This window comes from Elgaria multicarinata, chromosome 18 (genome assembly GCF_023053635.1).
Source record: "Elgaria multicarinata webbii isolate HBS135686 ecotype San Diego chromosome 18, rElgMul1.1.pri, whole genome shotgun sequence".
Classification (NCBI taxonomy): domain Eukaryota; kingdom Metazoa; phylum Chordata; class Lepidosauria; order Squamata; family Anguidae; genus Elgaria; species Elgaria multicarinata.
In genome coordinates, this window is record NC_086188.1 from 2,563,397 (window position 1) to 2,588,941 (window position 25,545).

Here is a 25,545-nt window from a genome sequence, read left to right on the forward strand (position 1 = left end):
ACATTGGAGAAGGAAGGGGAAAGGCAAAGGGCTGGTGAAAGAGGAGCAAAGCTGCACCCAGCTCTTGGCTGATTTGGGGATCGAGTCCATCCACAGCAAACAACATGTGTTCAGAGCATGTTCAGAGGAGGGCAACCAGGATGATCAGGGGTCTGGAAACAAAGCCCTATGAAGAGAGACTGAAAGAACTGGGCATGTTTAGCCTGGGGAAGAGAGGATTGAGGGGAAACATGACAGGACTCTTCAAGGACTAAAAGGTTGTCACACAGAGGAGGGCCAGGATCTCTTCTCGATCCTCCCAGAGTGCAGGACACGGAATAACGGGCTCAAGTTACAGGAAGCCAGATTCCGGCTGGACATCAGGAAAAACTTCCTGACTGTTAGAGCAGTACAACAATGGAATCAGTCACCTAGGGAGGTTGTGGGCTCTCCCACACTAGAGGCCCTCAAGAGGCAGCTGGACAACCATCTGTCGGGGATGCTTTAAGGTGGATTCCTGCATTGAGCAGGGGGTTGGACTCAATGACCTTATAGGCCCCTTCCAACTCTACTATTCTATGATTCGATGATTCTATGAACCTTGAGAGAAACTGAGTGGTGTATTCATGCAATGTACTCACACAAATAGAAAGATGATCCGCTTTTTAGGCCCAGAGCAGCCAGAATACTACCCCACAAGGCTCATTATTGTAAAACTATTCATTTATTCAACATAAAATACCCATTGTGGAATCAAACTAAGGTTGCATCAATAACGGAAACAGAAGAATAGAGTACAATAAGCTCAGTTTACAGAAGTCTCATCTTCAAAATGATCACGTGTCTAGTTTCGAAACTGTACATTCAAACACCGCAGAGACATTCAAGTGTACTTTTTGTTTTTCCTGCAAACATTGAGCAATACAAGGATCATTCATCACAGCATACGCGGAGAATCAATTTCCCCTCACGACAGCTTTGCACATTAACAAATTGGACGACCCACGGAATTCTGAACACCACAAGTAAGTTCAATCAAAATGATATTTTTGCTTCATTGTTTTTCTTAACGAATGTACTAATGTACTTTATCCCAAATGAAAAATTCGTAATGCGTTTAGAACAAAATCTTTGGAAGCATTTGTTATATACATGGGTGCTTTTGGTATTTATTATTTTTAATGGTTTCTGAGCATTTGTAGGCCATTATGTATAAAAGCCAGATTTCGTATATATATATATTTTCAGATAAGACAACACTGTAGATTTCTAGCTTAACAGTCCAGAGTTCTTACTAAATTAAACTTGATATATACCATCCAAGAGAAATCCTATTGATTTAAACTACGTGTGATTCAATTTGGCAATCCCCTTTTTATGGTCATTCCTGTTCAACAAAAAGCTGGTGTAATTGTGAAGGAGGCTGAATAAGCAGGGGTTATGTACACTTTTACGTGACATTAATAAAACTTACAAAGGAAATGTAGTTCAAAGAAGCTTTATGCCAACAGTATTTCAAAAGGCCTACGCAGGAGCAGACACTTTAAGATTTGGCTACTGGATTTAACTTACAATACTTTTAACCAGGTAGAGGAGGAAAAACTCTCCAAAATCTCTCCAGCCCCCAGATGAGAAAGACTTGAGCCAAAATATGACTCAGAGACTTCATGTTGCTGACTTTTGTCTTAAGCCCTCAATGGGGCTTCTGAGTTTGAAATACTTCACTCAGATGAAATGTCAACTGCAGCTGAAAGGTAAAAACTTGCAGGAATGTCTATTTGATGACTGTGATGTTGTAAAATTTTGAATCTGAGACATAAGAATGCAGAAAGGATTTGAAAGCTGGAAGATGGAGCCTAGGCTAAGAAAATACAAACAGCTCCATTCCCTGGTGTGTATCAAGCCGTCTTCTAAAGGTGGCTGAATCGGAGTTCCTTGACCACGTTACCTTTGACATCCTGGAGGCAAAGAACTCTAATACAGGCTTCTTTGGCCTTTTTATATTTTTTGGCATTGTAGAAAATTGTTTGAAGGACTATGCTGATGTTCACCTCTGTGATTTAAATAAAATAGCCCAAATCTCCTGGGAATTTTTATTGAGTCAATGGCTAAAACTATGAGTGGAGATAATCATCGTGTAGTCATTAATCCCACTTCTGCCTCTGGTCAAACAGGCTGTGTAGGTTTTTGTTTTGTTTTCAAATCCTGCAAGACCTATTTGACCAGAGGTAATAGTGAGACAAATAAAAGTAGGTATGCCTGCACCACCGGAAAACATACCTCTCTCAAATCACTTTTTCAGCTCTCTTGACCAAACTATTTACTAGAAGTAGGTACAGCTTGTTTTTATAGATTTCATTTAGGAGCTCCCTCAACCTGGCTTTTCAGAAAAACCAAAAAGCTTGGGTGATAAAGGCTTGATTTTCGGTCTTAATTTCTTTGTTGTACACCCATTAGAGACTGCAGCCGAAATACCTGGCCTGTAACAGTAACCTGTGTCACATAGCAGGTCTCCTGGGAATGGAACCAGGTACTTTCTACATGCAAAGTATGTGCTCTACCACTGCACTCTGGTCCTTCCTCACTTTGGAAAATTAGTTTGAAAGGCAGGGCATAAACAACTTAAATAAATAAAAATAAATATCCAGAACTGGCCCCAAAAGCTTGGCTGTTTTCACAAATGAATTATACATTGTGTGAAGAAATAATTTTCCCAGAGGAACAGCCACGTTGGTTTGTTGCAGCAAAAGTCAACAAAGGCCCTTTCTACACCTAAGGATTATCCCAGGAAAATGGAGGGATCCCCTGTGTGTCATTTGCATGCACAGGGACGAACCCGGGGGCAGGTGTAGAGGTGGCCAAAGAGTCTTGTGGCTCCTTAAAGGGTAACAAATGTCTGTGTGTATATACATGCATCTGATGGCAGGCTGCAGACATGAAAGCTTATGCCCCAATGTGTTTGTCTGTCTTTAAGATGCCACAAGATTCTTTGTTCTAATTTAACTTGCCTGTCCTGAATCTGCTGCCTGTCAATTTCACCGGATGATCCTGAGTTATAGAAAGACAGAAAAACTTCTCTATCTCCTTGGTCCACACCATGCATCATTTTATAAACTCCTATCTTATCCGCTCCTTTAGTTGTCTTTCTTCTCTACACTAAAAAGCCCCACCAGATGCTTCCCTTCCCTTGGTAGGGAAGGCGTTCCCATCCTTTGATTCGTCTGGCGGCCATTTTCAGGGCCCCCTTCCAGCCCTATGATATCTCTTTTGAGATGGGCGCGACGAGGAGGAGGTCCGTAAACAGCATTTAAAGTTGCCCTGACTTCTTTGCAGGCTTTCCCTCTACATCCAGCGGCGCGCTTTGCCAGTGGAAGAGACACTCATTTATCGAAACGCCCAGCAACTCCTCAAGAAGGAACACATACCAGCAAGGAGGCTTCGATTAGACAAACGATGGTTTGCGGGTGCCATCGGTCGTTTACGGCGGAAAAGTGCACGGCCGGCGATTCGATTCACAAGTGCGCGAGACCAGACTGCATGCTACAGTAGGAATGTGTGCGCTTAGATACAAGCCCACCTACTTGTGAATGTCAAGAGCATTGCCCACTTGTGGACAGAAGAGTCTAAATCATGTTCATTGAGCTGCTTGCTTGGCACCAAGAAACTAAGTTTGTTTGGGATTATTATTATTATTATTATTGTCAACCAAGACAGATAGTTTGGGAAATGCTCCCTCTCTTCTTCCCTAGTCCCATCACCTTCCTCCCTGGCACCCCCTCCCACACGTATACACATCCGCTTTCCAGACCTAACACCAACCCTTGCACAAGGGGACGGTGATGGGTGCAAGCAAACCAAGGAGCCCAAGAAGACACAGACAGATCGTTCTTGCTTTTGGGAAACGCACGGCAGCATCTCGAGGTTCCGCTTCTCAGACGTCGGACTTGGGAGTGTTTTTTTGTGGGGGGGACCCCTTCTCCAGGCTTCCCTGCGGTCGCCATGATGTGCCCCCGTCACCCTTGAGATCCAGAGTTTGACCGGGGCACTCCGCGGCCAAACATCTCTTGGCCCCATTCCCTGTGGGTGGACTCCTGCAAGCCACGGCCCTTGGTTTCGATGGGCAGCAAGCAGGAAGCCAGGGCTGCCAGGACGCAGCACCCGCTATAGACGATCAGCGTCAAATAGACCGAGGACTCCAGCATCACCTGGAAGTGGAAGGAAGGAGGAACTCAGCGAAGACGTGCCGGTGTGCAGATACAGAAAGGTTGCTGATTTAACTCTGAAGCTGTGCGGTGCAGTGGTGAAACTGTTGGACTGGGACTCATAGCTTCATCACACCAGGGTTATACTGTGCAATCACTGCGAATTGCGTGCAAAGGACTCTGAAGTTTCCCAGTTTATAATCTGCTTTGACCGTGAAGTACTCCCATGCGTCCTGCTTTAATTGTGCTATAAAGCCAAAAGACCTGACCTATTTTGCTACTAGTTTTGGAGCGAATCATTTGTTGTTTTCCAAGCAGCCACTGGGGGTGCAGGAGGAGGATTTGATATGGTTAAAATACAAATTAAACAAATGCTTACATCTGCGTAAGTTTTAAAGATAAAGACATCAAAATTGTAATAGATATTAAGGAGAGCTTTAAGCATACCAAATTTGAATCGGATTGAGTCATCCATTGATTTTTTATAATTTTTTACATTTCCCCCCCTTAAACCCTTTTCTATGCAAAGGATCTTAGGAGCGCTGCTGCCCGGGGTGTGATTTAGCTAACAACAACAACAAGTTTTGTGCTATAGGGGATAATTCGAGGGAAACAGGTATGTGGGATGAAGCCTTCAGGAGCTCTGCTTTTAGTCCTAGCAGCTGCAAAACTCACTTGGCGAACTTTTGGGCCAGTCACTGACTCTCAGCCTAACCTATCTCAAAGGGTTGTTGTGAAAGTATAAAATGAAGAGGAGGAGGAAAATCACGTACACCGTCTTGGGCTCCTTGCAAAAAGAAAAAAAACGGTGGGGATATAGTTGTAATAATAAATAAATATAAAGTCAGAGTTGTTCGGTGGATTAGTTCAATGAAGGTGACTTGGGTCTATGACCCACCTGTGCCCACATGCTCCTAAAGTGTCTGCATTCCAGTAACTGCCCCTGAGGAGGCTTCCAGAAGAAGCTTTTATTGTGCAATTGCACTGCCTCGTTCATGGAAGTTTTGGGAGGAGGGTAGTCTGGACGGTGCCATCTTCAATTGGTAGCCCTCCCATGTTTTCCCTCCACTGCTTCCATCTTTTTTTCTTTTTCTACAAAGAAATCCATCAAGGAAGAAAATACAAAATATCTGCACCATGCCTTTGGGATTGCGAGTGCTCGGAGCCCTCCATCTGGAAACTCCTTCCACTGGCTGACCTTTGGCTTTTGAACCTTAGAACCATCTCTTTACAAAGGCCATGTTGGTTCACTTATTCCAGGGGTGCAGAACCTATTTCATCCCAAGGGCCAGATTGCATTTCGCAGAAGCACTTGGGGGCCACATTCCAGTGGCGGGCGAGTAACTAAGGGGAGGTGTTTCAACCTTTCAGAATGGGGGAAAAAACCTCAGCGCAAACGCCAGGAATCCACCAGATGATGGGCTGTCAGGGGGAAAAGGGGGCATCGGCCACAAATATTTCAGAGGGAGAAAGAGGGAGAGGTTGTTTTACCTGCGCAATGAATGGCGTGATGAGCGCACCCACTCTGGCTACTCCACTACAAGTCCCAAGGCCCAGGGCCCGGGTGGCTGTTGGGTAAACCTGCAGAGAAAGCCAGAAACATCTCACGTTCTTACCAGATCAGTAAAGGCTGGAGAAAAAGACCTATCAGGGTGCCTTTCATAGGGTTCATTGGGCCTGGGGCCCAGAACTGTTCGAAACGTCCAGCTTTAAGTTAACCTAAGAAGAAAGGATTTACCACCATTACGTGCGAACCAGGTCTTTGCTCCGTGAAAACGGAGAGATCACACTCTCCCAAAGGCTCCTGGGATTGGGCTGATCTTGCCCAAGATCACTCAAAATCCGGAAGCTAGACTTGAGCAGTGTCAGAGCAGGACTTTAGGGCAGAGGTCAAGGGTCCGACTCAGGAGAGAGCCCTCAAACACAGCAGGGCTGGCTGACCTCATTTTGAAGTGAAGTAAGACACGTTACCATCTAAAGGAAGAACCTGTGTGGTGTAGTGGTTAAAGTGTCGGACTGGAACTCAGAAGATCTGGGTTTTAGTCCCCACTCGACTATGAAGCTCACTGGGCGACTCTGGGCCAGTTGCTGATTCTCACTCTAACCTACTTCACAGGGTTGTTGTGAGGATAAAATGGAGAGGAGGACTGTGGGTTCCGTGCAAGAGGGGAAAAGGCAGGATATAAATGTAATAATAAATAAAGAGGTGGGCAGGCATAACAGCATTAACTCCAGAGTCTAGAAAAACATCAGTGCACCATTCTTGGTCAGGCCCAAGTCTCACAGAATCTCTTGTTTTACAAATAAGTGATGTCCTTCCTTACCTCAGGGGTGTAAACATAAGCAGCTTGAAACCCTCCAGAAATAAAAGCCCTTGCGATGAACAGCAGCACGGTAAGAACTTCCCTGTAAGAACGAAAGACACAATATTGGTTTTGAAGGACGCTACGCATTGACCCAAGGCATTCGCTGTATCTCTGGATCCGTGAGGACACATTTCGGGCAGGTATCTCCCCCTCCCCGCCCCATTTCTCTGGGTTCAACGGGAGGACTAAAACCAATGGGAAGTGCAGGCTGTAAATATGGGTAAAGCCATGAATTAAATTCTGGGCAATCTTCTTTATATTACCCCAAAGTGGACTCTTAAGGGGCCGTCTGTACTTCAGTTGTGCCAGCTGAGGGGGGCTATAGGGTGAAAGCTCTAGCACACCAACACAACCGGGGCTGGAGCTCATGGACGGGGTGGAGGGGGGACGTTGTGGCACTGTTACGTGGGTTGTGGTACAGAGAGGTGTCTTGGGGGTAGATCCCCATCAATCTGAGTTCTTTGCTTCCCTTTGTGCATTATGCATGTGGATGTCATCGCCAGCTCTGCCTCAGACCAGGGGGTTGTTTCCAGAGACACACCCAGTGGTTCCCTCCACCCTTGTTTGCCTCCCTTTGCTCACCTTCCCACACAAAGGAAGAGCAGGAGACTACAAAACGAGAAGACAAAAAAGCAGAGGGCCATTGTCTTTTTGCGCCCAATCCGGTCGATAACCCATAAGGTCACTAGAACACCTGGAGGAGAAGAGAGAAACCGGTTAGCCCATTTTGCTTCCAGCAAGGCTCGATTCAAGAAGGTGCGTGTGGTATGAACAACCTCCGGGTGAGCAGGCGGAGAAGCGTTGACGAAAGTTTGTGAAATGAAAGGTCGTTTTTATTTCTAGGCCACAAACATAGACATGTGCAGGCTAACGGGCTAGTGGTTTTAGTTTTTAAAATGTTCTTTTCTGTTGGTAACTTTTCAGGACTCGTTTGCAAAGCTACGACAGAGGCTCTTTGCTTCTCCGAGCGCCCTTCCTTGTTCCCTCTCACGTTAATACAGACATACATAGAGGCCACTTCGAAAGCCAGGATTTGTATGTGCTCTGTATAGCCACAGGTTTGTTTTAAGTAAAAGAAACGTTTACTTGCTTCTTTTTAAAACGTAGGTGCCGCTTTTCCTACATGAGCTCCAAGCAGTTTATGAGGACAAAGAGAGGGAGAGAAAATTCACGGTATCACAAAATCAACAAAAACAAGATGGAAAACAATCTATCTATCCATCTATCTATCTATATTGATCTAAGGGGAAATCCCAAAGGTCAGTGTTTAGGCATTTTAAAACCATGTTTTGCATCTGGAGCAGCCACCCCCAAATTGGTGTCCTCCAGATATTTTTGGACTACAAGTCCCAGCATTCCTGACCATTGGCCATGCCAGCTAGGATTGGTGGGAGTTGGAAGTCCAAACATCTGAAGGGCCACTAGGTGGGGAAGGTTGATCTGGAGAATTGTAGCTATCATTCAAGCAAGAGGCTGGTCCTCATGACTGCAGAGAAAAGGGATTTGAGTTTTCCTACAGCCACATAGGAATTGCTCTGGCTTTCAGACTCTTAGGTTTCCATTCTGCTCACGTACCCCTTTCTTTCCCAATTGCCTACCTGGGAACTCAGACAGAGTGGTCCACAATAGATCAATGTAGTCCTTTTCTGTTAAGTATTCGCATGCCAGCCTGCATTTGGCCTTCACTGTTTTCCTCCTGCTAGCTACTTAAATTAGCCAAGAAAGACAGAAAGAAAGAAAGAAAGACAGACAGAAAGAAAGTTGTGATGTTTTATATCATCTCTTCCCTGTGCATCCCTCCTTCCACCCTTTTGGTCTGGCATCCTGCTGTGCCTTGCCAGATGAGAAACCCAACAGTAAGAGGGTCAGGAGCTATTGGACAGAACAACTGAGGTAATCCCCTGAAGGATAAGGTAGTACTTAGCTCCCCAACCCTCTCCGAGGGAAGTTCGGAGGATGGCAACAAGGGAGAGGGCCTTTTCAGTGGTGGCCCCTCAATTATGGAATGATCTCCCCGACGAGGCTTGCCTGGCACCAACATTGTTATATTTTCGGCGCCACGTTAAGACCTTTTTCTTCTCCCAGGCATTTAACAGCATTTAACAACATATACTGAGTTTGTTTGTTTTTAATGGACCCCAGAATAGCTGTTTTTATAAGAACGCTGCGTTTTTATGCTTTTTATGTTTTTAAATTTTGTATACTCGTTTTAATGTTTACTGTTTTTAACTTTTGTAAAACGCCCAGAGAGCTTCGGCTGTGGGGCAGTATATAAATGTAATAAAATAAATAAATAAATAAATAATAAATAAAACAAAAGCCACCCAAATAATCCGGCATAATAAGATCCCCTCCCTCGCCTTGTGCAGCCAGGGCAGAGACGTCTCTGCCCCAGTTGGCTCAAACTTTCAGAGTCTCAAGTAGAAATGAGCCACGCTAGGAAGGGTTTTTTCCCCCCTTTAACCTGCTTCGCCCACAGTTTTTGTGTCAGAGGGGAGTCCGTACTCACAGCTGCAGAGGTCTCCTGCTTGAAAGAGCTCCGTTGTTAATAAAACTAATCCATAATAAGAAAAGGCATTGGAGAACCTGTAGGGAAGGAAATGAGAGAGAGAGAGAATGTGCAACTGAGAAGGTCAGGTGTGTCAAAAAGTGACATGGAATTGTGATGAATCAGTGGCAAGGCATTGCAACCTGCATCCTGCAGAGGAAAGTTGAAGGCTTCAATCTACTTCAAACTGTCTAGATGGGACATTAGCTTACAACTAAACTAAGATTGCTCTGAATGTCTTTCCCAGAGCATTTGGTGGATATTTCAGTGCACCTGTAGATAAGAAAGCAGCATGACTGGATTAAATGAAGAATTAAACAAACACATAGGAAAGACATCAGAAGCAGCAGGCTCCTGTACCTTTACTGGCTGTGCTGAAGAGAGAAATCCAACAGGTACAGTTTCTTTTGTTACAACACTGGCTGCAGTGCAACCTAGCAAGCTGCATCTACTAAATTCTTCACACGGTTAAAGAAATCTTAGTTGATTAATTGCAGAAGATTTAGTTGATACATTATGCTGGGAGAATCGGGACAGATAAAAGGAAGGCCGTTTGGATATCCGGACCTGTTATTTTTTTTCATCCAGGCTGCCAGAAGCATCTCATTTCACCAGCTGTGCAGTTTTGCTTTGGGATTTGATGGCCTTTTGATTTTCTCTTTGCCTTTGCAAAAGCGCCCAGGTTTCTTACACCCTGCTCCACTGGGACAGCTAGCAAAGAGAGAAAAGACCTGTTGACCGGCCTCCAGTCATGTGACCCAGTGTGTGTGTGGCTCATGTGTGGCGCAAGGGACCAAAAGGCTCCCACCTGGCCTTATAAAGCTGCCGATTCTCACCTGATTCTCACCTGGCTTTTCAGTCGCAGCAAATTATCTGTGAAGCGTACATTGAACTGCTTACAAAGTACCCAGTCCTGCCTGGCCATCTGCTGAATCAATCACCAGACCTGGCACATAATGGATGTTGATGTACCCAGAATCATTTCCGTCATCCTCTTACCATATAAACCAAAGCAGAAGCGTCGTCCATCTAAACTGGGGGGTGAATAGGTCCCTCATTTTCCCTCTGTCTTCCTATTTGGAAGGGAAAAAAAACAGAACACACAAAAAATGCCTTTTTCATAGCTTAATGAATCCATAGACACCTGCTCGACATCTTTATCCATCTTTTAGGGCACTCCTTCGTGTTCCCTCTCTGTCAGAAATATAGCAGGTGGGGACCTGAGACGGGGCCTTTTGTACCATGGCCCCTGTATGGAATAGCCTTTTAAGGGAGCTCTACCCAGTCCTCCTCACTGCTTGCTTTTAGACAGGCAGTAAAGACTGTTTGATTTTGGCAAATTTCTGTTTTGATACAAAAGCTGCTTTTTACTCCTGTTGCTTTTGATAATCTCTTAAAGACTTGTTGATTTTATTGATGTCTTGTTTTTATTATCGTCTGTTGTTTAATAATGGATTGTAAGACTCCTAGCATATTTTATAGAAAAGCAGGGTGTAAACATTGGGGAAGCGAATGAATAAATAGTCCAGAGTTGAGCCAAGCGGCCCACATCTGTTCGTTGAAGCCCACTGGGCTTGGGTGTATGTGGATATTCTCAGCTGTTGTGCTTGGCCTTCCTCTTCCTGAACTCACCTGCCTGGAGATGATCAATTTCCCTAGAGGCATCGGAGCGCCGTTCTCAGTCGCTATCCGTTTCAAAGTGGCAATGGCTTTTTCTTGGTTCCCAGATAACACATCGTATCGTGCGCTTTCTGGCAGCCACTGAAGGAGCAAAGGAAGCCCATGAAATATTCCACAGAGGTACAATAAATGGCAAAAAGTAAGGAAGAAGGAAAGGGAGGCCCATGAGCAGGACATGAACTCAGTACTGCCACTCTGGTTCCCCTACAACTAGTATACCGAAGCACACCACCTTCGATACTGGAGGTAATATGTCACAGTTGTAGCTCATAGCCGTCGATAGTCTTATCCTCCTCCATGAATTTGTCTAATTCCCTTTTAAATTGACTTTGACTAAATTCAAAGTCATTTCCTTCCCAGCAAAGGTTGCCTTAAGACTTGGTGAAGCCAGAAGGAATACTCACAAAACACAAGACGGCGAACAGCAGAAGGGGGACGGCCGAAAGGATGAGCAGCCAACGCCAGCCGAGAGTGGGCATGACAAAAAGCGCTAGGAGGACTTCGAAGACAGTCCCAATGGCCCAAAAGACCTGCCCATGCGGAAGAGGAAAAAGTGGGTATGGTTGACTGAGCCCCATCACAGCACGTGGAATAAAATAATCTCGGTTATTGAGAACTGCAACAGCGTCACCAGTAGTAGTGACAGGGCTGGCCTAAGACATTTTTCTGCCTGATGCAAAGGTGCATAGGATAGGGTGACCAACATACCCGGAAATGCCCAGAGTCCTCTAGCAAAACGAGGCTTGAACAAGGCAACCGGGGCCGGGGGCCAATTTACTGGGGAAAACGGGCACCCGGCAGTGATGGTCACACCTTGTTTTGGGCCGCTTGCTTTTCCAGGAAGAATTATCAAATCTCACCAGACTTCCGGCAAGACTTCTGGCATCCTGGAAGTATCGTGAGATCTGAGACTGGGAAAAGCACACCAAAAAGACCCCGGCCGGCTGGCTATCTGCGCAGCACCAGCGGCACCAAGCCAGGATGCAAAGCCAGTCACGTTATTTGGGCAAATGAGGCAGAAAATCCCACAAGCACCTTCCCTCATCTCTAGCACTAAAAATACAATACACTAACAAACTGAGTAGCTAACAATTTGCGGACCTTGTAAATCTGCTGCCTGAGGCGGCTGCCTCACTATACCTCATGGTAGGGCCGGCCCCGCTAGCAGGAATGCAGCGCCAGCACTTTTTGATTAGCAGGGATTCTGTAATTATCTGCCACTCCTTCCTCCTAACTCAGAACTCCCTGTTCCCTCTGAGTTTAGCTGCCATCCTCACAGTAGCGGGGGGGACGGGGGACAAGGGAAGAATGGTCCCAACCACAAAATATTGTTCCATGTTGTAATACATAGTATTTTGGGGCACCCTGGTCTTGAAAGGGGCAATTAAGGCCAACCAGCTGTTGACCAGGGACCCACAAGCAGGATACGGTGCAACAGCACCCTCCCACCCATGTTCCCCAGCAACTGGTGTATATAGGGTTACGCTGGGGGTCTTTTCCTGTTACCCCAAAAGGGAAAGTCTTGCAACCAAGGATCAGAAACAGCAAAGAGTCTTGCGGTACCTTAAAGTCTTAACAAATTTATGATGGCATAAGTGTCCATGAAAGCTTACACCATAATAAATGTGTTAATCTTTAACGCAGGACTCTCTGTTTTTGCTGCAAAGAGACTATCGTGGCTACCCTTCTGAAAATTGAACCAAGAAGTAGTAATTCATTGCCTGATCACATTCTCTGATCAGTAAACTTGTATTTTGGAAAAGAATTGAGCCCCTTTCTGTGCCAGCCAAGGACCTGTTGTTTTCCCACCTACCTCAATTAGCAAAATGCATTTTGCCCTGGATTTCATCGGGAGGAATTCTGCATATAACGTTACTCTGGAGAGAATAAAAACACGGAAGAAAACAATCACATGGGCATACTGAGGTTCGTGTATCCAGAAATATGACTGGCTTCTTACTCAAAAAGCTAGGAGATCTTAAGGCAACATTTTTCTCACTAGCTGCTGATAGACCAACATGCTTCAGCCACAAACACAAAATTTAAGATCCAGTGCAAAGACCATGATCTAAATCAAGATCACAACTTGAGCTTTGTGTTCAAGCTACTTCTTGAAAGATTTTTTTGTGACCTGTCATATTACAGTCTGGATAATTTATTATAAGACGAGTGTGTGCGTGAGTGTGAGACAGAGAGAGAAAGAGAGAGAAAGAGAGAAGAAGAAGAAGAAGAAGAAGAAGAAGAAGAAGAAGAAGAAGAAGAAGAAGAAGCCACCTTCAGAGAAACTTATTTTTAAAGATGTAATGAAAATGTCTGAGATAAACATATATGAAAATCCACTGAAAAACCATTGCATAGAGACCTTGAGCTCTGAAAAAATGCCACCTCCAGCTTTAATTCTCAGAAGGGCTGGGTATTTCATGAGGTGAATATATGATCCTAGTTAATATTTCAAAAAGAAGCAAAGTAGAGGCTTCTGGTAATATAAATTGTCCTTTTGAACAGTGCAGGTTTTACATTTGCATACCGAACAGGTTTGAGCCAGAAAAAACTCTTAAAGCCTGATTTGCGTAAACACCCATTGCAACCCAATCCTATTTATGTTTACTCGCAAGTAAGTTCCACTGTGTTCAAGAAAGTGGTGCTGGATATTATGTACAAATATGGGTCAGGGCAGAAACAACTGTTCTACAAGCAAGTTTTTAAAATTATACAGGAAAATATCCTAGGAAGACAGCTAACATGTTTGAATCAATCCATGGGAGTTAACAAGATTTTGTTGCTAGGGTCCTAGAGATCAATATGTCCACCGATATTGATAGACTCTCAGGGATTCTTGGTGCTTGAAAGCTGATACCTTGGAATCCTGTCTGGTAGTTTCCCCCATGGATGGTGGTGGGGGAATCCATCACTTTGTAATGGTCCTAAAAGCTTTGTTTCCATTTTTTTCTGGACCCCTGGGAAGAACTCCAGGGGAAAAAAAAGATTTAGCCATGAGTGGACACTGATGCCTTTTAAGAAAGGCCATTAGCGGTTGATTTAAGGCAGGCTCAAATTGCATCAGAATAGCTCCACTGTGGGGCCAGAACATCAATATTGAATAAATCTAATAAACAAGGAGAGGGATGGAAAACAAAAATGCAAAAGCAAACCCAAAGTTGCTACATTGGCACAACACTTGAATATGCCTGATCCTTCCCATTTCAGTAGTTAACACCTTATTTTAGGAACAGATCTGCCTTCCTTCAGTTTTGCAGTCTTGATCTCCTGACCCTGCCTTCCTCCTGGTAAGTTTAGCCTTCCCAGAGGTCTCTGAAACTGTGCTGTTAAAAGGCAGGACTTGCTAAACCAAAGTACTTTCCAGGAAAACGGGAGCGCCTTTGCAAGACCTGAGCTCTCAGACAGAACTCAGGTCTGGGCTCCAGTTTTTTTTAGTAAAGATGAGGAGATCCATTTTATACTGCAAGTCAAATGTTTTTATTGCATACAGCCTTCTACAAACCTCTGGAGGTGTTAGATGATGGAAGTTGTAGTCCAATCCATTTGGAGGGCACCAGGTTAGGGAATGCATGCTACATTTAGTTGAACAGTGGTGTGTAGAAGCTGAACAGGGGGTTTAGTGTCAAAAGGCCTGAAACCTAATCCTCCCAAGAGGAGGACAGAGATGGCTGCACAACCCAGAAGGATAAAGTCAGCCTTTGGAAGCTGTAAGGGAGCTACCAAATGCAAATCAGGTGAGGGACATGTTTGTCTGCAGGCATTTTTCCAGGGAGAGGCAAAAAATTTACATACATAGCTACCATCAGGGAACAAGTTTGCCGGATCTGCTAGGTTTGGTGACTTCATAGCAGAAACGTCTGGGAATTAGGTGCACCAAGCTGAAAAGATCCGGCCTCTGGGGATTTTTTTTATACCAGGTCTGCCCCTCCATTGTGTCTCAATAGATGGATCTGGTGTTCCACCCAAGTTCAAACCCTCCATTCTTTCCCTGGCTCTCTTCACCCCCTCCAGCTGTTAATTAACTGCACTGCTGCTAAAATCAACTTCACAGGCCCCCACCAATAGCCCCCACCACTGCATGCCCCCCACCACAAAAAAAAATCATGCCAGGAGACTGGATAACAACACTGAAGGTCAGGATTACAGGAGGTCTACTATGGATCTGGTTCACACCATTGACTTGGAGCAAATCAGGTTTCCCAGAGAGTCAAGGACAGGAATAGAGCAGTTCCACAAAGAGCTCTGAAGGATGTTGGGGCTAGAAGGCAGACAAACTTGTCTGTATGTTGCTCCAACAAGCAGCAGATTATGACTGGGCCTTAAGTATGATTTTGGCTTCCTTTGGGCTGCTTAGCCCTGCCTCCCTATTGACTGAAGCTTTCTTCCATGAAGTCCTGGTCTGTTTTAATGATCTCACCTTTTCAGGTGGGAAAAACAGCATTAAGAGAGGGACATAACTGAGGGATGTGAATATATACTTACGACTGAGGAACTCCTCCAATGCCAAAGCCCACCAGTCCCCTCAGCACCAGAATCCAGCTGTAAACTGGTGCAAAGCCACTAAGAATCCCATAGTATAAGGTCCATAGTACACTGATCTTTAGGCCCTGCATAGAATGAAGAAATACAAATATTGGGGGGATATGTAATTCTCACAAACTGAAGGTCAAAGAACTTCCCCTTAGCTTTGAAAACCAAATCTGTGCTCCTGTGGAACACCTATCAGATGGTCCCTCCACCTGCAGTATTCCCCAGGTAATCCTCTCTCTCTTTTCCTTACAATGCCAACACCATACCTGTAAATGCCTCTATATACCACAAACCAAAAGTTAGGCTGAATGCCAGCTGGGGCATTCTGGGAGATGCAGTCCAACACATCTGGAGCGCCCCAGGTTGAGGAAGGCTGATGTAAAATAACATTAATATGGCACGGAGGGGAGAGGAGATATGTTTGGCAAACCATTTTGCCTTAAAATTGAATCTGCTGGCTTGCAAAAGACAGAAAGATGCTGAATTCGGGGCAGAAGTAGAGATCTATAAGCCAAACCATAGCTACCATTTGGACAAATGCTAAATCATAGTTTAACGTTACAAAAATGAACATAGGCACCGTGTGTGAGCCTCTAATCTCTCCTCTTCTGGCACGACCACCAGGAAGAGGCGAAAAGCTCCTACTTCCATTTTAGATGAAATGCCGTTTAATGTGGCTGCTGAACCATAAAATGTGGTTAATTTTATTTGTGGTTAGTGAAAACAAGACCGCTTCATAAACAGTGGTTTGAAGTTGGCTTGTTTCCATTAACCATAGTTAAGATTAATCACAGTTTGTTGAGGCACGCTGCAGTTAATCTAAAGCAGAAGCAAAAGCTTCCAAATTTCCCTTTGCAGATTGCGCCAGAGGAAGTGAGAGGGAGCACATGAGGCTGAGGGCTCGTGGCAGCTCATTCTTGAAACACTAAACTGTAGTTTACTATTATGTCCAAGCCAGCCCAATCTGTCTGCGTCCAGCTATCAAATATTCCAGAGAGATGCTGGAGACTTACTGTTTTTCTGCCATACTGGTCTGAAATATTTCCCCAGAGTGTGGAACTGAACATCATTCCCATAAAAACCACCTGCAGTGAATGAAAGGAAGAATATTTGTTAGTCCCAGGCTGCGATGGGAGTTTTTGGAGAGAACCATCCAGAAGACAAAGCTAAGAGGGATAACCAATTTAGCCAAAACTGGGGATAACCAATTTAGCCATAACCAATTTAGCCAAATCCTCAAAACTGGGATTTGATGTGAGCACCTGAAGTTTGAGTGAAGTTTCAACAAAATGTCCCATTATTGTATTGCTGATACACCAGGATTCAGGAGATAAGAGATGCATTGTGACAACTGGTAGGACTTTTAAGGGCTGATAGTACAATAGCAATTATAACTTTCTTAACACCAATCTTGGATTCCTTTTTCAGGAGGAAAACAGTACAAGACCTCAGATAATCACTAACTTTGGGCCCAGATGTGGAGGATTATTAATTGAGTCTTTTTTATAGTCTACTAAGTGGAGCTAGTTGGAAGGAAGGAACCACTGCATTTTCAGAAAGCATCGATACAACCCACACCAGAGCATGGTGAGTAGGGACCCCCAGAAATATACCAGTTGAGCACAATATGATTTGGTTTTATCTGTAAAGATGTGAAGCTGAGGGAGTTTACCCCTGGGGAAAAAAATAGAATGGGGTCCCATAAAGAAGTAGATGGACACACAAACACACACACACACACACACACACACGGACACTCACCCCAGATTGAGGGGAGACATGATAGCACTCTTCAAGTACTTAAAAGGTTGTCACACAGAGGAGGGCCAGGATCTCTTCTCGATCCTCCCAGAGTGCAGGACACGGAATAACGGGCTCAAGTTAAAGGAAGCCAGATTCCGGCTGGACAGCAGGAAAAACTTCCTGACTGTTAGAGCAGTACGACAATGGAATCAGAAACCTAGGGAAGTTGTCTGCTCTCCCACACTAGAGGCCTTCAAGAAGCAGCTGGACAGTCATCTGTCAGGGATGCTTTAGGGTGGATAAGCTGCATTGAGCGGGGGTTGGACTCGATGGCCTTGTAGGCCCCTTCCAACTTCTTCTTCTTATTATTTATTTATATAGCACCATCAATGTACATGGTGCTGTACAGATTACACAGTAAATAGCAAGACCCTGCCGCATAGGCTTACAATCTATGATTCTATATCCCAGTAATTAAGTTGGGGTTGGGGTGGAGTTGCCCAATGGAAAAGTAATCCACATCAATAAGCAGTGTGAGAACTTTAGCCTCATCTACACCAAGCAGGATATTCCACTATGAAAGCGGTATATAAGAGGCAGGAGCCACACAACTGCTTTATAGCAGTATTGAAGTGCACTGACAACGGTTGGGGCCCATTGACACATACCATACCGCTTTCATACCGCTATATCCTGCTTGGTGCGGCTCCTGCCTTTTATATACCACTTTCGTAGCGCAATACCCTGCTTGGTGTAGATGAGGCCTGAGTCTAAAGCTGCAATTGTATGCGCCTGAAGGAAAACACGGTGAGATTTAGCCTGGAGAAACATGCACAGGACAGTGCCACAGTTCTCTTTGTGTGAGAGAAAGGGATGCCTACACACCCTCGTGTCCCCAAACCAGTGAGCTTGGTGGAAAGGGATGGGTTTCGACTCTTTTAGCAACCCACGGCAATGAGTGGAAAAACCTTACAGAATACAGGAGCTGTCTGATATTTTCCTACCGATGTGAGCAATGCAACCTGCCAGGTGGGTAATCGCCACTCACAGTGAAGCTGAGGTGCTAGGATGCTCAGAATCATCATTTCCATGGCGTCAGCCATCTAGAAGGGCAAGAAGGAACAAGGTGTTATCACAAGAGCCAACCGGAATATCAGGCAGCTACGGCGGTTCACGAGGTTTCTCTTTGGAATTCATGCCTCTTAAGTTGGGGATGGTGGGAAAAACCAGCATAGGAGGAAATGGATGGAGCTTGTGGCTGGCTGCTGGCTAGCTTTAATTGTGATCATTTGATCAACCTCGTCAAAGTCGGTAGATTCATTCTACTTGCCCATGCTAAGCCCGTCAGGATGGAGAGCTTCCACTGGAATTTGCCGAATCCAATTGCTTCCACCGCGTCTTCCACCATAAAAGTATCTGGAAGAGAATCGGACATATAAGAACGTAAGAAGAGCCATGCTGGATCAGACCAAAGGCTCATGTAGACTGGTATTTTGCACCCACACTGGCCAAGCAGATGCCTGTGGGAAGATATTAAAAAAAATCTCTGTGTGTGTGTGTGTGTGTGATATTTATCTATCGATCTTTCGATCTATCATCTATTTATACAAAGGAGAGGGCCTTTTCAGTGGTGGCCCCCCAACTGTGGAATGATCTCCCCGACGAGGCTCGCCTGGCACCAACATTATTATCTTTTCAGCACCAGGTCCAGACTTTTCTCTTCTCCCAGGCATTTTAATAGCATTTAACAACGTTAAGTTTGTTTTTAATGGACCCCAGAATTGTTGCTTTTAAATGGATACCGTTGTTTTTATACTGTTTTTATGTTTTTGATGGTTTTTAAATGTTGTATACTTTTTAATGTTTACCATTTTTAACTGTTGTAAACTGCCCAGAGAGCTTCAGCTATGAGGCGGTATATAAATGTAATATATATATATATATATATATATATATATATATATATATATATGTAATATAACCAAATATGTTGGTGTTATTAATATCTTACATTCAAAACCACTGCATCCCAATTTTCTTTTAAAGGCGCAGGGACATTTTGCTCCTTTCTCGGGGATGGGAGCTGGTTCTCAACTCACCATCAGTTGGGTTTGCAAACTCCTTGGGCACCATCGCTCCATCTTCCAACTCCACAGCCTCTAATTCTGTCTGGACACCTTCAATTTGCACTTCATGCTCTCCCGATGTGGCATCCTCATCTGACCGGGAACTTTCCCCCGTGCGACGGAACTTGACGACCCTAGCAATGGGGAAATGGCCATGAATGCGTTGCATGGACACTAGGAAGAAATAGGCATGCAAATACCGATGCTATAGCATTTCTGTTGGTGGCCTCTTGTTTTCCACAACAGGCCCAACAGAATGTCTATTTTGTTGGCTTTCAGGTCCGTAAGGAATGCTGTTATCTGTGGCTAATGTTTTATTAGTCTCCCATCTGAAAGGGAAGTCATGTCAAAAGTTGTAAGTCTCCTTTGCAAGTTGCAGCTGGTTTGGTCAAACAAGCATTTAATACATTTGATAACCAGAACCACCAGTTAGGGGCTGAGATGCAAGAATCACAGCTCAACAGCCCCTACTGCAGTTTTCCAAGATACTCATGAAAGCAGATGTGCTTTTGACAGGATTGCAGCATAAGTCACTAACGTCATGGCAATTTGGAAGTATCAAAGGTATCTGGGCGAGAGTTCTGCTGAAATCTAAATCTCTTTTCCTCACCACCTTATTCAGTTCTGTTTGCAAACTTTATTCTAACAAAAAGACACCAGGGCCGGATCTACACTATTGCTTTAAAGCGCTTATAACAGTTTTATAGCGCTTTAAAGCAGTTAAAGCACTTTATAACTGTTATAAAGCGCTTTAAAGCAGTAGTGTAGATCCAGCCCAGGATGCATCTTGACTTTTCACTGGCAGTCCTGGGGACAGATAGCAGCAGTTATCACTTGGGAGACCCAAGGTCTAGCCCCCACTCAACCATGAATTTCAGTGGGTGACTTTGGACCATCTCACAGGGTTGTTATGAGGATAAAATGGAGAGGATGATGGTCATGTATATCGCCTTGGGCTCCTTGGAAGAAAGGTGGGATATACATGTAATAAATAAAATAAAAGTCTGCAACAATGTTATTCAGAGAACTCTCATATTACCTAAAACTGGGAAACATCCCCAGTCAACAAATCCAGAAATCTCTGAATCTGCAGAGGACTGTAGTGTGGGTAGGTTGTCTGCTTTCCACATGCAGTCACTATTCATATTTTGCCCATTCATATTTTATGTACAAAATACTTCATCAACATTGTGTTCAATTATGCAAGAAGCTGCTGGACTTCTCTTTGCCAGATGACCCACTCCTTTTAGCAACATCAGGCCTTTGAACATGGGAACTCCAGCGCACAGACTGGACAAAAGAGGCACTTTTAAAGGATCCAAGACCCAGAAATATTTCTGACTTCATCGATTAGATTAGGGCGATAGCTCAGCAGACCTCAAACTTCAAGTAATGGTACATTATCTTTTTTAAAAGAACATATTTCCCCCCCCCCCCACACACACCTTGACTGGTTTATTTGTAGTACATTTATTTTAAAATTGTGAAGTTGTTCAAGTCACAAGGGCAAACATATTTTTATCCAATCATTCTCAGACTACTAACCCCCATGGTGACATGGGATTTGCACTAGTATACCAAGAATCTCTTTCACTATAAAGCCTCTTCATACATTTAGGCAATGGCCTGGCCTTGCTCAACACATGTGGTGCTGTCAAGATGTGTTGGAGTGCAATGGCCAAGCTGGCTGGGGTTGATGGGGCTTGTAGTCCAACACATGTAGAAGGCACCCAATTGGGAAAGACCGGCCCACTGAGTACTTCAACTCATTGGAAAGAGAAAAAGGTTTTAGAAAGCTGAATGTGTAATACAACAACAATTTAAAGACACAGTAGAAATATTATATTGTTAAGGTATATTATGCATTTGTAAAGCATGCTAAATATACCAGGATTGCATGTTAAAAATGTTATGTTCAGGTAAAGAACACCGTCACTAGCCCCACATCTTCACAGATGCTGATCTTAGGTCACTTTCTGGGTTCATATCACACACCTCTCCCTTCACTCTGTGGCAAGCATTCAGCCATTTTGAAATTACACCTTAATTATAAGTAATGTGTGAACCCTCCTGCAGACGATTTGTGGGCTAGTACAGAAAAGAAGCGACGTTTGTTTATTCCATAATCAATATCCAAATAGCTTCCCAGGTGTGAATATTTCTTCCATGGATTTGAAGGGCATCTTGTTTGTGAGAGCCAGCTTAAAGAGAGATAGGGTGGTGCAGTGGTTGGAGCTGCCTTCCCCAAACTGGTAACCACCAGGTCTTGGGGACTGCAATTCCCATCAGCCTCAGCCAGCATGGCCAATGGTCAGGGGCTATGGGATTTGTAGTCCCAAAGACCTGGAGGTCACCAGGGAGTGGGCGGGGAAAGGCTAAGTTAGAATATCAGGCTAGCACTTTGGAGACCTGGGTTCAAATCTAGCCACAATGCTCACTAGATGTTCTTGGGCCTGACGCTGTCTCTCACCCTAATCTACCTTGCAGGGTTGTGTTATGAGGATAAAAAGGAACCATTTATGCCAGTTTATGAGCTCCTTGGAGGAAGGGCAGGATAAAAATAACGCTGCTTTAATAATATAGGGTCTCTCTGGTTTTCTTTTCCCTCTCTGATGCTCAGAAGGATGACCTGGCCACCTCACTGCAGGGAGAAAGGTTTTCAAAACAGGAGTGGAGCAGCCGTGTTTCTCATTCGTGCGTCTGACCTGTTTCATGGATAAGGCCAGAGGTGAGGTCTGATTTCAGGAGAATTCATGTGATCAACCACGAAACAATAGGGTGGGGGAAAGTTCAGATACCCTCACCTGTGCGCCTGGATTTGGGCCAGCCTCAGGGATCAAAGCCCCCCCCCCGACTCTGTTGCCATTGCTCTCTGCTTCCCTGCTCTGTCCTGTCCATATGGGCCAGAGGGAGAATGCCAGAAAGTAATTGGAGGGAGCAAAGTGGAGTCTGATGGCTCTGAAGTCAGTGGGGCAGTGAATCCGCCCCGGGTTTCATTCAGAATCAGCCAGAACTCTAAGGAGAGCCAGTGTGGCGTAGTGGCTAGAGCACTGGACTAAGAGTCAGGAGATCCGGGTTCTAGTCCCCGCTCGGCCATGGAAGCTCACTGGGTGATTCTGAGCTAGTCACGAACTCTCAGCCCAACCTACCTCAAAGAGTTGTTGTTGTGAGAAAAAATGGAAAGGAGGAGGATTATGTATGCTGCTTTGGGATCCTTAGAGGGAAAAAGATGGGATGTAATAATAATAATAATAACAATAACAATAATAATGCTATCCAAGGTGCACCTTGGATAGTTCCTTTACAGTTCTCACGCAAAACTGGAGGTAATGCATTGCCCCACTGACATCAGAGCCACCAGACTCCACTGAATGGCATCCCTCCTGCCATTTCTCTCTGGTCAGCAGTGTGGATTGCGCCCAGAAACCAATGGGGAAATCAAGTGGCAGACTGCAGGAAATAGCTGGGAGGGTCACTGTGAGCAGCTTGCCCAGGAGTCCCCAAAAACTTGTACCTGCGGTTCCCGTTTTGTTGTTAAAATGAGACATCCCCAATCTGTGAATGGATATTGGGGGTCCCCAAATGTTTTGGATGGGCACATCTGGAATGTTGAGACTGTGTCGTGGCTGCTCTCACAAAATGGCTGCCACGGTAGGCTTGGCTGGTCACAAAACACTCATTTCCCAGAAGGCAATGTAGTGAAACTTTTTTTTTTAAAGTACCTTGCCCAAGAATTTAAATCCAAGGCAGAGGTGGAGTCGAAGCATTAAAACCCCAAACCACTCTTTCAAACCCAAATAAAGATGGCACTGGAGGACAACGCTTTGCTTTGCAGCGTGCCAGACTCCCAGTTACAAAAGAATTAATTAAAAATTGTAAGAAATAAAATTAAAAACCTGGAAGGGTCAGGAGCCTGGCAGGCACCAAGAGAGGTGTCCGTGGGCACACTGAAGCCCTCTGGCACCGGGTTGGAAATGGAAACACCAGGAATACATAAACATATTTCACCCCCCACAAAAACACAGCTGTTTTGTCTTCCAAATCCCCCTCCCCAGTCCCTCAGCTGCTGGTTTGAATGTCTAATCACTTTGGGAAAGGGAAGAGAAGACCATGTCTAGGTAAGCCTCACACTGCCCTCAAATCTCCTGGGATGCTTTGCTTTAGGAAAGGGGTCAGTCCAAACCTTCTTGAGGAATAGAAGCTGTCTTTTAAAAAACGAAACTGCTGCTGGAACCAACTGGAGTGGAGGTAGGAAAGCATAACCAAGCACCAACAGCTTGACCCTGAGTAGGTTTACTCAGAAGTAAGTCCCATTGATGTCAGGCACATAAGTTAGTGTGTCTGTCTTAACGGTTTCATCTTTGCAAATAATAATAATAATAATAATAATAATCATCTTGATGCCTGACAGGTTTCGAAGGGGGTGCATTTATATGCATTAGGGAACGTCAAACCCTAGAAATGGAGTTAATTACACTCGAAAAGATTCTTTGCAATTGCCAAGGGAGAAATAGCCTCATTTGCTCTCACAATCTGTGCCTGAATCACCACCAGCACACAACCGGCAAGCCGGCTGCAAAAGAGAGGTTATTTTTCTACAAAAACAGACTGTCAGGCAGGAGGGGAAGGCTATACAAATTCTAACCCCTGCAGTTGTGTGGGTGTCGCTGTTCATTGCACATATCCAAGGAGTAAGCAATTCCAACCCACACCCCGTGCGGCAATGCAATGCATATTCTCCAAACCCCAGAGTTCCCAACGTTTTCCTCCCTACCTGGGGCTGCATCTCTCTGCAAACCTGTGTTTGCAGGGGAAAGCGGAGCGATTCTCTCTGTACCCATGCCATCCCTGCAGGAGCCAGATTGTTAGAGAAAAGGAAAAGGGAAAAAGTCTAGGTGCAATATACTGAGCACCCCTCGTTGAAAATGTATTGATGGGGCTGCAGGGCTCCATCTGAAATCTCCTTTTTTAAAAAAACACTCCCCCATTTTATGAAATCTAGAATAAAACAGGGGTGTGAAAGCCAGCCACAAAGCCAGGATCAAGGGGGGCGATCCTGAGCAGGCAAGCGAGGGAAATTGCTTCTCTCCCTTCGGCCTAGGAGGTCTGCCAGATTACTCAATGCTCTTTTGAAGAGAGGAAACTCACCGCAGGCAGAGAGGCAAGGAAGGGGTCGTGGCAATTCTCCTGCAGACTCCAGGCTTTTAATCTGGCCCCCTCCCAAAAGCGATCGACAACCCCCCCCCCTTCCCTGGGTTACTCACGGCAGCTGCCTGAGCTGGAATAAATCTTCCTCCATTGCAAAGGTGGAGCTGGAGGGACCTCGCTCATTGCTCTTACATGGTGGTAGGGAGGCGCGGACGTTTCAGGAGGTTGGCGTGTAGGACAGCTCCCTTTGCAGCAAGCCAGCCAGGGCGATGGGAACCCGGGAGAAGGAGGCCGGAGAGGGAGGCGGAGGAGGAGGAGGAGGAGAAGCAGGAGGCGGAGGAAAGAGGAGGAGGAGGAGGAGGAGGAGGAGGAGGAGGAGGAGATGCAAAGAAGAGGCAGCATCACTAGCTTGCTGCCTCCTCCTCCGCTGCCTGATCATAGAAACCTGCTGTCAGTTGCCTTCCCACTTCCTTGCTGGTTCTCTCTCTCCTCTTTAGCCGCCTTGTGCTCCCTGCTCCCATGCATCCATTTTTATTTTTTGTAGGAAAATCCCTGCAGTGGTCATGGAAAGAGGACACAGTGGTGGTGGAAATAACAACAAAGAGACTTGTGGCACCCTAAGGCAGCCTCTCTCTCTCTCTCTCTCTCTCTCTCACACACACACACACACACACCCCATGCCTTCTAGATATGTTGAAAGACAGCTTGTTTCTGGGAGTTTTAGTCCAATTCATATGGCGAGCCCAAGCTGAAGAAGGTTTCCCCAAAGGCTGACATATTACAGCAGAAGCTTCTGTCTGGAAGCACTCGAAGAGCCTTATGGCAACCTGAAGGCATATCATGAGTTTTTATTCCCATCTGGATTGCTTCTGGTTGATTGTTTAAAAAAATGTTTTCAGATCTAGGTTGCCTGTGTGTGCCCTCTCTGTTTATATGTTTTTAGGGAAATGGTTTTGTATTTTCAACGGTTTTTATTTTTTGTGAACTGCCCAGAGAGCTTTGGCTATGGGGTGTTATAGAAATACAATAAATGAATGAAATTAAATGTATTACAGCAGGATCTTCTGTGGACTAGGAGAGTCCAGCCCGGCAAGTGAAATTGCATCTTGATGAAGAAGACTTTAGTCTTCGAAAGCTTCTGTCATAATAATTTTGGTTCGTTTGGCAGATGCCTCTACAAAGATGCCTTGTTGCTTTTGCAGCAACAGATTGACATGGCTACC

The 25,545-nt window shown here is 44.9% G+C and overlaps 1 protein-coding gene across 2 annotated transcripts; it reads right to left on the bottom strand.

Annotated features, from left to right (window-relative positions):
• Positions 1-3,761: 3,761 nt before the first annotated feature.
• On the bottom strand, positions 3,762-24,613 carry SVOP (SV2 related protein). 2 transcript variants are annotated; one of them, XM_063143952.1, is made up of 16 exons: positions 24,439-24,613; positions 19,148-19,308; positions 18,379-18,464; positions 18,053-18,151; positions 16,319-16,390; positions 15,258-15,382; positions 12,589-12,652; positions 11,180-11,305; positions 10,728-10,856; positions 10,095-10,168; positions 9,057-9,133; positions 8,146-8,250; positions 7,130-7,241; positions 6,506-6,587; positions 5,673-5,762; positions 3,762-4,184 (listed from the first exon to the last, which is right to left on the bottom strand). In XM_063143952.1, the coding sequence occupies exons 1-16, from the start codon at positions 24,471-24,473 to the stop codon at positions 3,993-3,995; spliced, it is 1,629 nt and encodes a 542-aa protein (XP_063000022.1). In that variant the 5' UTR covers positions 24,474-24,613; the 3' UTR covers positions 3,762-3,992. The 2 variants fall into 2 exon arrangements, with proteins under 2 accessions (XP_063000022.1, XP_063000021.1); XM_063143951.1 differs by having other exon boundaries at positions 8,146-8,253.
• Between the last annotated feature and the right edge of the window lie 932 nt (positions 24,614-25,545).